Genomic DNA, 13192 nt, shown 5'->3' with positions numbered 1-13192 from the left:
TGGGTAGAAGTGGATCTTTGTGGTTGTTCTGGCAGAATATCCTTTTGAAGAGGTCTGATTGTAATGAGTTGTTTCAGGTTGTATTTCAGGGGTGATTGGCGGTTGTGATGATTATGAAAGAATGAAGAGGGGGGGATTGTAGATCATATATAGTTTTCCAGATATCTTGCTTTGCCCATAACAAGCAGGACGAATGACGCCAAAGCAGAATGAACCAGCTTCGGTAAGCGTTCGATAATGACGCCACACAATCGCGCAACGCCGATGCCCCTCAACCGAATTCTCTAGGCTCAGCTTTGGCTGGATAGAAATTGAGTTGTGGCTGGCGTTAGATGGAAACTTTGTCTCAGCGCCGAGGCTCAGCGCATCACGCATTCCTCTGGGTAACAAAAAACAGGAGACGGACGCTACCAAATCACCGCTATTGTGTTGACATTGGTCACTGATTTAACCACTTTTCCACAAAGAAAATTATTTAAAATCTAAATATTTATCAATAGCAGATCTTAAAGCATCATCTGGTCAATCTTCATATGAATTGAGACATTGTTAAAGGTGTTGTGGCTATCCTGAAGCTGATGGGCCAGTTTCGTGTTTTTTGTCTCCCTAGGCATTGCAACGTCACTGAGCCGGTAGCTCCGACCACAAGGTTGCCAAGCACATGCAAGACGGCTCAGCTCTGGCTTGGCACACCATTATGACGACGATCCCAAACTTAGACGGACGTTCCGTATTCTTTGTCCTCGGCTAAATCACCTCACTCAATATCCACTTTTTGCCTCTCCTGAATTGAGATAGTAATACCAGTGCTAAGAAGAAGTGCCCTCCTGGAGTTTCGCCTGTGTTATTTCTGTTGGGTTGCTCGGAAGCCCACCCCCCACCGCTTGTTCGAGCCCTTGACCTGTCTTCTGTCTTCTGGCTCAGTTATTCCATCAAGGGCCGAGCTTCAACTATAATAAAGAACACATTCAGCAGAAACTACGTTGACTCCAATGATATCGTGTACGCTGTGAGCCAGCCCGCCCCTGGCTTGCAAATTCCAGGGCAAGATGGCATCCGATATCCCCTATCGTCATTTGCTCACTGGGCGAGAGTGTTTCTCATCCGTCTCTATCCCGTATTCCCTGTCCTGGATCCCAGATTACTTCTGAGTACACCTGGCTTACGGTGAGACGCGTTACCTCTGAGTCAAACTCGGTTCTTTGCCAGAATGTCTGCAGCTGCCTATGATGCTATGATGTGTTGATAGTGTTTTTTTATATAACGTACATGTATAGCGAGCCGGACAGCAAGCGAACCGGACACCAATACTATGCACTTAAAAATAGCTAATCTTAAATTTCTAAAAACTATTATAAAATAGCTAAGAGCTTAAAAAGAGTATTTTCTTAAATCTAATAAAAAGAGCTATAAGTTTATAGTTTTTTTATATTTTTAAAAAATTTCTTTAATTTTAAAAAAATAAAAAACTAATAAAAATAGTATAAATAAGAAATTCCTAAATAACTTACTTATTAACTTTTTTAAAAATCTAAAAAAATTAGTTATAAGTTTTAGGTTTTTCTTTTAATTTTATTTAAGCCTTTTAGCTTATAAAGCCTAAAATGGGATTTTTAAGTATTTTTTTAAGGATTTTTATAATTAGGTGAGATTTACACTGTAGAGTAAAAGTGTCCGGTTCGCTTGCTGTCCGGCTCGCTATACATGTACGTTAGTTGAAGCCCAGGTCTTTATGGGATAACTGCGCCAGAAGATAGATAGATAGTGGCCATCCGGCCGGTAGACCTAGATCTCGTTGTTATCAGACCCAGCATGGATACAATCGACATCCGAATCATCCCGCACCAATACTTTGGTACCCTATTCTCAGTCGAATTACAGAACGGCCTTCATACCTACAGATCTGACGGGACTGTAGACTTGCCCAAGGATGACATTCTCGTGAGCGAGGAATTTATGAAGGCACTCCTCATATTCGCTAGTCCTGCTACGACCCTCGCGGTTACGTCACGTCGCCTCACAACCAAAGGAAGCAACGGACCTATCAGGAGGAGGTCCGACAAGACATAAACCCAGCAAGACCGGTTTATCCCCTAGGAACCCCACGATCGTCACACGTTGCGAGCCAGGTTGACGACGTGATGCTTCTCGTAGAACCGGCAGATTCGCCGCGCACCTTGAAAGCTAAGATTATAGTATATTACACACAACTTGCAATAGTTGGACCAGCCCAACAATTCCAATACCTAAGCTTTAAACATTCTTGGCACAAGGTAGTCAAATATGACTTGGTGCAGCCTTGACGAGGTTCCCTGGTGGCAGTGCGTGCTTCCACCCTCGACTCTTGTGATTTGGGCCAGGGTTTTTTCACACCTCAACTTGTCGAACAGGATCTGTGGTTGCCCCTTTAGAAAATGGTCATCTGGGGCATCCAAAATCAGCATCGGAGTCGTGATGTTCTCGACCAGGCCCTTCACGGTGTACTTGGTGACCTCACGGAACACCTCGGCAGCCGAGTCCACCCCCAGGGTCCATTTTGCATTCAGGATCCCCCATCTCAAGCCTGTCGAGAGGCTCATCATGATTTTTGCCACAAGCTCGATCGGGATGTCCCAGTGCCGGTTGAGCATCCAGCGGGCCGGGCCCGGCAGTTCTTGGTGGAAGGCGCTTCCGAAATCGAAAACGCCGTCGTCGAGAACGATGGCGGCCGCGCGGTGCTCAGCGGCAGCGGCTCGCGCAACAAGGTAGCCGCCCATGCTCCAGCCGAAGATGACGATCTTGTCCGGTGCCGTCTCGGACCGGCTGAGAGCGTAGTCCACGACGGGGGACAGTACGCATTCCCAATCCGGCAGGAAAACCAAGCCCTGACGTCTCAAGGCTTCGCCTTGCCCTGGACCGTCAAAGGCAAGGACGTTGAACCCGCGCTCCAATGCCGGCGCTGCAATGGCGAACCATGCTTCCTCCTTGACCGAGTCGAACCCGCCGTTGAAGATGATGGTGGGGCGCGGGACCGGAGGTCCAGGCGGACTGACGAAAAAGCCAGGCAGTGTCGTCTTCTCGTATGGTATCCGGATCTCGTCAAAGTTGTGCGCTGTCAACTTCATGGCTGAGGTGAAACTCTCAGTGGACAGCCGGGTCAGCTCTTCGGCCACCTCGTCGTTCTTCGGATCTCGTCGTCGGTAGAACTCGGCCGTCCGGTAGTAGTTAGAGGCGCGTAGGAAGGCCTCCTGCGCGCTCAGGTTGTTGCCCGCGGACAGACTCGCCTTGGCACCGCGAACGGCGCGGTCGGCTGCCACTCTCCATTCGCGCATCCAGCTCTCTTCGTCGCCGGGAGAGATGAGAGAGCATATGGCGATGACCTCTGCCACGTCGGCGCCTCCGTAGTTGCTGTAGGCGGCTGCTCTCAGGGCTTCGTAGCCAAAGGCGCTATCACGCGGAAAGAAATGTTTCATCAGGAAGGCCATGGCGGGCAAAGACTGCCAAGTGTCGAGTATGGTGATGAAAGGGGTGAGTGAGATAAGTGAAGAGGAGACGTGCGTGTCGAGTCAGGATCGCGAGTCAAGACCAAGTGTGGAGGTGACGTGAATGTGGAGGAGAGCTCACGCGAACAACCCATTTATATCCAACTTTTGCGTGTCGAGTCGAGACCAGTTCGGAACAGCGATGTACTAGCAAACGCTCTCTATTTCGGGCCGAGCGCCATTCGGTCGGGGTTAGAGCTCGGGATTTTGGGTTGGAGACGGGGTTAATTACCATGGCGGGAAAATATCGGACATGGTACCTCTTGTTGGGCCTTACAAGCCAACGCTCCACCCCTTCGCGACAACTTCGTCGTTTCCCAAGATATCAACAAGCCGGAGGAAAGAACAAGCAGTTAGACTCCCAAATGAAGATAGCCAAGTAGTTAGTACAAATGACTCTTCTTTCGCGCGTGCCCTGTTCGATTCGTGACTGCGCAATGATTTTCTCCGCCGCCCTCGCCTTCTAAGCCTAGCAATTGGCCTCAAGTAATAGGCGGCGCTGAACTTCGGGAGCTTCAGGGGCCCTTCAGGGCCATCCTCTTTTCACAGGCCTTGTGTATACACAGTACTACTAGCATTGTATTGTACTGTAAATCCTGACCAACCAGTGCAACGATTAGCTACTAAAGTGGGTACAAAATGGCACTGCATGTTGAAATGGCAAGGCATGTTGCAGGGGCATGCAAGACGTCGTTTGCACCGAATATCAACGCCAACATCGCATGCCACCCACTGCAGACTCCCGCTGCGGTACAGTCGGTATTTGGGTCAAAGCTGGGTCTGCTCTGGAACTGTGCCTTCACCCCCCCAAAAACCACTCAAGGGCTCCAGCCCTTCGAAATGCGCAAATCCAGCCTCTGCGAAAGTCAAGTTCCACCACTCCAGTCCCTGTTGGTCCAGATTCAGGTCCTCCATTGAATCTTTGGGTTGATCGATATCCTGCCCCCTGAGGTCGGTTGAGATCGGAGTAAAGCCTGCAAGGCCTTCTTGGGCCCCGACTCCAGGCCTATCAATCGTTGCCAAAGGCTGCAGCGGCATTCCACCTTGGTGAAGTACGGAAAGATCGGATCCGACCAGGGCTTGATTCCTGACATGATCCGTGACAATATTTTCTGCTATATATGATGCCCCAGCCATCGGCGCGCTTTGACATGCGGCTTCAGTTGGGATTTGTGCCAGAGCTGCACGAAGCCTTTCCCTCTAGATGCAACGTAGAAATCAGAATTAGCATAAAGGTCGAGCGAGGACAGACATTAGACAAGTTGATAGACTTACAGGACTTTGCAAAACTCTCCAATACACAGAGAGAGCGCCCAAAAGGTCAAGAATGGCTCGCACAGTCGATAGACCAGCCCCCCCTGAACTTGCAGAGCACCGGAATGAATCTCCGCTAGAACAGCTGTTCCGAATTGCCATCTCGTGAGCGATGATGACCCCTCCTGTAATAAATGCACCATAGCCAACGAGAGGGCTGATGTAGGAAACATCAAGTGGAGCTCGGAGATAGGAGTCGAGCAATGTCGCGAATCGTTGTGCGTAGGTGAGAACCCTCCTTGCACTGTTTCGCACTTCCTCGGGCCTTGCCCCTAGATCGAGCGATGAGCCAGAAAACAGAGGGACAACAGTGGAGTGCAAAGCCATCTGGCACATGTAGCACAGTGCGTCTAACATGTGGAAAAGGTGGGTGTCTGTGAAGGTGGTGTTTGCCGACGTTGGGTGATCCTGGCGGGGCAAAGACCGGAAATTGGTGCTTCCGACGAAAGCAACCTTGTTGGGATTGCCGTGATGACGGATATTTGACAAGTCTAACAAGCGTTGCGGTTTTGGGGTACAACTCCGGTGCGGACCGCCAGATCCGGGGAGGATATGTAGATCGCCGCCGATCTTGGAATGTTTCGGGGCCAGCTCAAAGTCTGCCATCAAACAACTGCCGAGGGTAATCCACAAGACACGCAATAGGAGTCGATCTCACTATGGCTGCAATACTCAGGTATTTCAGGGCCGCAGTCCCGGATTTTGACAAGAAGTTTTGATTGTTACCTCATTGTCAAGTCTGCATCTCGCCTGAGCACTTACAATGAGACTCACCAATCTCTTGGCCGCCGCTGGCACCTTTGCCTCCGCCGCTCTAGCGGTAGAGCTCACGGGTTACGAGTATGTCGTTGTTGGTTCAGGGGCCGGTGGCGGTCCCCTTGCCGCCCGACTTGCCCTAGCGGGACACAAGACACTGCTCATTGACGCCGGAGACGACCAAGGCGAGAGCCTCAACTACACAGTCCCAGCCTACTCAGCGAGGGCATCCGAAGATGAGGACATTGCCTGGAACTTCTTTGTTCGCCACTATGCCGACGACGACAGACAGGTTCGGGATTATAAGACCACCTATGAGACACCGGATGGTGGCGAATACACCGGTCTTGACCCTCCCAAGGGTTCCAAGATCAAAGGCACTCTATATCCTCGAACCGCCACATTGGGTGGCTGCACCGCCCACAACGCCCTCATTGCCCTCTATCCGTGGAAGAGCGACTTTGAGTACATTGCAAGCTTGACAGGCGACTCTTCCTGGTCTGCCGACAACATGCGCAAGTACTTTGTTCGCATGGAAGACAACAACTACCTCCTCCCTGGAAAGCCCGGCCACGGTTACGACGGCTGGCTCAGCACCGAAACTGCTCCCCTCACAATTGCTCTGGAGGACCCCCAGTTGTTGAGTCTCATCACCGGTGGAGCGTTTGCGCTCGGGAATTTGACCGACAACATCATCAACGTGGCAACTCTCCTTGCTGGAGACGCCAACTCCGATTCCGACAGCAGAGATGCTAAGGGCGGCTACTTCCAAGCTCCCATTCACTCAAAGAATGGCATCCGCATTGGCCCGCGAGAGTTCATCCTCGCGGTGCGAGATGCAAAGGATTCTAACGGCAAGAAGAAGTATCCTTTGGATGTGCGCATGAACTGCCACGTCACAAAGGTTGTTTTCGACAAGTCTGAGGATACCCCCCGTGCTACCGGTGTCGAGTTCCTTGATGGAAGGGGCATCTACAAGGCCAGCCCTCTCTCCCGATCCGCCGGTACCGGCAAGCCTGGCTCTGTCACAGCGTCAAAGGAAGTGATTGTGGCCGGTGGAACATACAACACTCCTCAGATCCTGAAACTGAGCGGCGTTGGGCCAGCTGATGAGCTGAAGAAGTTCGACATTCCGGTCGTGGCAGACCTTCCCGGAGTTGGCACCAACCTGCAGGACCACTACGAGATTGTGGTCCAATCGCAGATCCCCAAGAACTTCAGTGCCCTGCACGGCTGCACCTTTGGCGGCGGACCCGACGACAAGTGCTTGGACCAGTGGGAGAAGCCCCTCCTCGGATTGACCCTCAACAAGGGCACATATACCTCTTCCGGCCTTCCCGTCGCCATGCTCTACAAGAGTTCTGCGGCCGACAGAGGAGACTGGGACGTCTTTGCCTTTGGTGGCCCCGTCAACTTCCGCGGTTACTTCCCCGGCTACAGCGTCAACGCTACAGCCAGACACGACACCTTCTCGTGGGCTATCTTGAAGGGCCAGCCCCGCAACCAGGCTGGAACCGTCACCCTGCACTCCGACGACCCGTTGGATGTCCCAGACATTACATACAACTATTTCGACACAGGCAGCGGAGACTACGAGAAGGACTTGCAGGCCCTGGCTGAGGCGGTCGACCTCACCCGAGACGCGTTTGACCGTCAACTTGTGCCAACTAAGGAAGTTCTGCCGGGATCTTCGGTCAAGACCAAGGAGGAGATCGACAACTACATCAAGAACACTGCTTGGGGACACCATGCTAGCTCTACCTGCCCCATTGGCGCAGATGATGACCAAATGGCTGTCTTGGACTCCAAGTTCCGAGTCCGTGGTGTCAAGGGACTCCGTGTGGTTGATGCTTCCGTCTACCCGAGAATCCCGGGAACCTTCACTGCCGTTTCGACCTTTATTGTCGCTGAAAAGGCAGCAGATGATATTCTCAACGAGCTCTCATACTCATACTAGGTTGCACACAGTTATCGGTCCAGGGAACCCACATAAAACATTAATCTAATAACAATATAACGTACATGATAAGCATGCGACGCATCCAAGTATGCGACGCACTTTTCCCTCCTATGCCTAACCTTCCACTTAGTCAATTGATTCCATAACCACCAACCATATCAGACCTAAATATAGAGGCTAGAACCCTTATTGCCCTTTAGGCCCTTCAAAATAACCTAAAGCTAAGCATCCGATGCGCTGCAAAGATCTATAAGGTCTCTAAGCTAAGGCTATATCGTCGCAGATTGTCAAATGTGACAACCTGCAACATGCCTTGAAGGGTGTCCTGTGATGACACTAGGCTCAATTGGGAAGTCGCAGAAATGCGCCTTCCCCTTTGCGAGGCTTCGCCGAGAAACACACAGAGAATAATAACATAATATTGTTGAACAATTCAACTGTGCCAAAAACAAGGCGCGCCACATAGTTTTTGGCACGATCGCAATTGCTCCTCTTATTCAACACGCCCCTTCAGCGTAGCTACCTTCCAGGGAGTTACGCTGGCCGTAGCACTTACGCGATACTTTCTGCTCACACTGGGGATCGAACGCTGGGTCTTAGCGGCGCGAGGCTAGCCATTTTCGGCAGTTTCAGGCTTCAACACAGAGTGCGGTTACCTCTGAGACTCTTACCCGTTGGCTCATGTGGGGCTATCGCCCCAGGCGAGCCAACCTAGCAAGCTAGGTTGGCCCGAAAACTGCGGGACAGGCCGAAAACCCCGGGACAGCCCCTCACCGTGACGCATCCGAATTTATATGAACTTTATACCTAAAAACACCAAAAAGAGCGACACAAGATAGTATAATCTAGTGCATTCATATCCATCTTTATTATAAGTACCGCAAATAACCTCAAGGCTGCGAGGGAAGTAATCGCATCACGTGCTAGATTCACTAACCGGCTATATCGCGTTGCTGCCGGCGTCACTAAGCCAATCTCTATCAGGGCCGCCACGGCTAAGCATAAGGCTTCTTCTTCTTCTGCAGTTAATCGCCTCATTAAGAAGCTCGAGAACCCTAATTCTATGAGGCCACTGGGCCGCCCGCGCCTCCTGACGAGCGAGGAAGAAGATGCCATCATCGCCTTTGTCACCTAGATGGAAAAAGCCGGCTTTCTTGCCTCCAAGGCTGAGATTGAGGACGCCGCTAATACCCTTCGCCGCCGTAGGGACCTAGAAGCGAAGCCTATGGGTAAGTCATGGTACGCAACCTTCCGTGAGGATCATCCAGAGCTCTAAAAGACTTTTCTAAAGGCTATTAATAAGTCTCGTGAGTCTTAGGAAGCAGGCGGCATCACCGACCTAAAGGAATAATTTAAATAACTTACTAAGGCTATTAGGAGATTTAATATCTATGCCTTTGAATGCTGGAATGCCGACTAGGCCGGGATCTGAGTTGGTTGCTTACGTGAGCGGATATAGTGCCTTGTCGTCCGCATAAGGAAGAAGACATATACCTAGGTGCTTAACCCATTAAACCGCGAGACCTGCTCTCTTATCGATACGGGAAACGCAGTGGGCAATACGGTGCCACTATGGGCTATCTTTAAGATATTCCCTATACTAGATTATGCCTATGTCGATGCTGATCTGTAGATATGCTTTACTAAGTCAGAGACTGCCTTTTCTAATAGCGAGATTACCTTTAAGTAGGCGTAGGCGTTTAATTAATATAGCTAGGAGAAGTCTATGAGGGTATAGAGCTATGAGAAGCCTTTTATAGAGTGGTTTAATTGCGATAAATTCCTTTATAATTATATAAGGTAGTATATTTAATATAATATTCCTCTTACTTCTTATAATCTAGGTAAAGAGATTTAATAACTTCTTATTTTTAATAGATTTATAAAATATAGCCTTTTTCTCTTCCGCGAGTATTACCTTAAATTTTAAATTCTTATAATTTCTTTACCTCCTTATTTTATATATTTTCTTTAGTTAATAAATATAAGAGTTTTTTAATTAATAAAAAATATATATTAAAAGATTTTTTATTAAGCTTTATATAAAAATAATATTACTTTTTTATATCTTAATTTTATAAAAGGACTATAAGTAAGTTAATTAATATCTAATAAAAAGACTTATTAATTAAGGTATAATATATATAATAAGTAAGTACACTAAATAAGTAAGTGCATTAAAAATCTCTACCTTAAAGATAGAAATCGCTATAAAAATACTATAAACTATTTAATTAATTAAAACTACTCGCTATACTCTTCCCCTAATATCTTAATTACTACCTGATAGGTCCTTGCATTATAGCCGGGCTTGCCGCAGATACTATAACGCCGAATACCCGGTCGCGCTGACCTCCCTTGACCATTACTTCTCGATGATTTGGCTATTACCTGCGTATTAATATCCATCTGATTAATTGCTTGCCTTCCTTCCTCTACTGTTATTACCCCTCTTTTCTGTAGTCGGGTTCTTTTTGCCCTCTGGCGCTGGCTTAGTATCTTATTTGCCTCTCGAAGGTCTTTATTTTTAGCGGTCAATAAGGCTACCCGATGTATAACTGCCTTTGTCCCCTTTGCAAGAGACTATAGAGCTTCTAAAATTGACTCTGGGGAGCTACTTTAATGCCTTTTAATTTATCTTTCGAGGTATTTAGACTGAGATCTAGCCTTAAGCATGGTCTTTGGGGTCCTTGAGGCCCAAGGGGTTAACGGTTTAGCTACCTCCTTAACTAGCATTAGCGTATATAGCTGCATATTAAGCTTTAAGATTATATTTTCCGCATTAAGAGGAATAAGCCTAGCTCCTCTAAAAGCCCCCTTAATATTTCGTTTTATTATAATAGCTTAAAATGCGGCATAGAAGGCTAGAAAGAACTTAGTCTTTAAAACGTGGGTTATAAAGCATCTAATTAGATGCTTTATTTCTTAACTATAAGCACTCTTAAGCACGCTAAAGCACCTAATATTAAGGGGCTAAAGTAGATAAGAGGAATAAGGTGGTATATAAAGCCTAATAATCTTATTCTCCTTATAATATCTCTTAAATTTAATAGAGTGGTAACTTTTGTGGCTATTAAGGATTAAGAGACGATAGATACTAATTAATTAATTAGTTATGCACTGATTAAAGTGCTTAAGCCACTTGAGACCGGTCTTATTATCGGTCTAGCCATTTTGGGTCGTCGTAATAGCCTAATCGCCCGGGAGGTTGCTTTCTTAGTATTAGTTAGCGAGATGATATTGGCCCGCACTGATGATAAACGGCGGGATCGGCTAGCCTTCCGCATTAATCGCCTAAATAACCGTAATCCATTCTCGGTTTCTAGGCTATACTGCTTTTGGCTTTTTATGCCTTTCTATGCCTATGATGACTATTCCGCTTGTAATTATGCCTATAAGAAAGCTAGTCTTATCAATATTATAGATATTATCTGATTAGATGCTATACTTCGCGATTATATTTGCTATAAGCTGAAACTAATCGCGGATAATAGTTAGATCTTCGCACTTAGCTCTCTAGTAGTCATATTTGCGAAAAAAACATATCTTAAGGTCTAGGTATCGCTTAACAAAGTTTAAAGCCTAGCGCACGCTAACTAGTAATATATCGTAGTCAGTAAGTAATTAATTAGCTATTTCTTTTATACTATATAGCCGGGGGGGAAATCCTCGCGAATCTAGGTTAAGAATAAACTAAATAATGATTTATTCCTCTAGATCTAATAGTTTATGTGATTTCGGGATAGTATCGCGTTAAGATTGTATGCTATTGTGCCGACGATATAAGGCATAGTAGTCAACCTGGTAGAGCCTTATAGTTTATTATAATTTTAAATCTAGGTTATTTTAAAGGGCCTAAAGTATAAGAAGTAATCTAGCTTCTTTATTTAATTAAGATATCTCTAGTTGTGAGGAATTAATTAATTAAATGGTGATAATATTAGATAAGGGATTTTTAGTATACTTGCTTGTCTGGTGCACTTGCTTATTATATATGTTAACTTTAAGAAATAATTAATAAAGAATTTATTAAAAAGAATATTATATTAAGATTTAAGAAATCTAATATCTTTCCCCTTAACCCTAACCCTATAATAGCCTTCCTCCTTAGGCAATAAATAAAAGCAAAGAAAGCAATTAACCCTGCCTTTATTTCCCTTCTTTTATTAGATATATATTTCTAATGCGCCTCTAATACTATAAAACGCGTTATAGAGAAGTATCTTAATATTTTTTCCTCCTTAATATATGCAGGGCTATAAGAAGTCCACAAGGTCATTATAGAAGCTATTTTTCTTAAGGAGATAATAACTATATATATGGATGACCGGCGAAGTTATATCGAGAAGAGATATAACTAGATAAAGAGGGGAAAGAGAGCTAAGCCCGTCGGTGACTTTACTCATAGTATTAGTCTATAAGATCTCCGTAACTAGTAAGCAGAAGTCATTGCCATAGACTATAAGAGGGAGAATTAGCGGTAGATTCGCTCTATGCGCTCTATACTCCTCAGGGAGATTAAGAGGCTTAAGGAAGAATAGCGAGATAATAAAGAAGTTATTATTAATAGCATAAAGAAAAAGCTATAGTTTAAGAAGTGGCTTAAATACATAGGGAAGGATAAGAACTATCTATCTATAGATATATAATATTCTTAGATAACTTAACTTTTTAATGAAAAGACTAACGGGTTTATAATAGATATAGAGTTGCCGCAAGAAGTCAGAGACTCGATCCGTGAAGCAACGCACGCCGCGAAGCCCCTTAGCGCGATGGACTAGACCGCCCTCCCCGGCAGCGACGATACAGTCACCTTCAACCTCGAGCCGCCACGGCAGGCCGAAGAAGATGATGAAGACGATGAAGAAGAAGAAGAAGACCTTCCCTTGATCGAGATCACTACTCTTCACGAAGAGCGAGCAACCCCCCGTTGGCAGTGATCTTCGCCGCCGATGACCCCCTCATACGAGTCATCGCCCCCGCCGGAAGAGGCTTCAACACCGTGCCCTTCACGACCTCAACCACACACTTCAGCATTGGATCAGATCCTTGAGATCATCAGGAGGGAAAGAGAGGTTCAATCAGCCAGTCTGCCGCGTTCAATTGACGTTGATACACCTTAAAATACGTGAAGAGCCGTCCCTCAAGGCGGCAGGGCCTGGGTGCCGCAACAGCGGCCTCTATAGCTCAATCTTAGTCTTCAGGAACGTCATTCCCTTCAGCATCGCAAAAGGCATCACTTCTGCTTCTCTTGGGGCTTCAAATATCACTTTGGACGCCTTGTGAACATCAAAAGATCGGAAAGGGCGCAAATCACGGCTAAAATCGGGCTTCTCCGATGTCCCGGGGTTTTCAGCCTGTCCCGCAGTTTTCGGGCCAACCTAGCTTGCTAGGTTGGCTCGCCTGGGGCGATAGCCCCACATGAGCCAACGGGTAATTGTTGAACAATTCAACTGTGCCAAAAACAAGGCGTGCCATATAGTTTTTGGCACGATCGCAATTGCTCCTCTTATTCAACATAAGCCCGGCCATAATACAAGGACCTATCAGGTAGTGATTAAAACATCTAGGGAAAAGTATAGTAATAAGTTTTAATTAATTAGATAATTTATTATATTTTTATAATAATTTTTATTTTAAA

At 46.5% G+C, this 13192-nt stretch overlaps 2 protein-coding genes across 2 annotated transcripts; one reads left to right on the top strand and one right to left on the bottom strand.

The window, feature by feature from the left end:
* Nucleotides 1-2111: 2111 nt before the first annotated feature.
* LRP88_00610 (alpha/beta hydrolase family protein) lies at nucleotides 2112-3464 on the bottom strand (the record flags this gene model as incomplete). Its single annotated transcript, XM_083237317.1, has 2 exons — nucleotides 2112-2184; nucleotides 2374-3464. The coding sequence occupies 2 exons, from the start codon at nucleotides 3462-3464 to the stop codon at nucleotides 2112-2114; spliced, it is 1164 nt and encodes a 387-aa protein (XP_083105822.1).
* Nucleotides 3465-5598: 2134 nt separating this feature from the next.
* On the top strand, nucleotides 5599-7548 carry LRP88_00609 (choline dehydrogenase; the record flags this gene model as incomplete). Its single annotated transcript, XM_083237316.1, has 1 exon — nucleotides 5599-7548. One exon carries the CDS (start codon nucleotides 5599-5601, stop codon nucleotides 7546-7548), a length of 1950 nt encoding a protein of 649 aa, XP_083105821.1.
* Between the last annotated feature and the right edge of the window lie 5644 nt (nucleotides 7549-13192).

Source organism: Fusarium phalaenopsidis (assembly GCF_050370095.1).
Source record: "Fusarium phalaenopsidis strain FUZ10S chromosome Unknown contig_32278, whole genome shotgun sequence".
Taxonomy (NCBI): domain Eukaryota; kingdom Fungi; phylum Ascomycota; class Sordariomycetes; order Hypocreales; family Nectriaceae; genus Fusarium; species Fusarium phalaenopsidis.
This window is presented reverse-complemented; position numbering and strand designations above follow the sequence as displayed.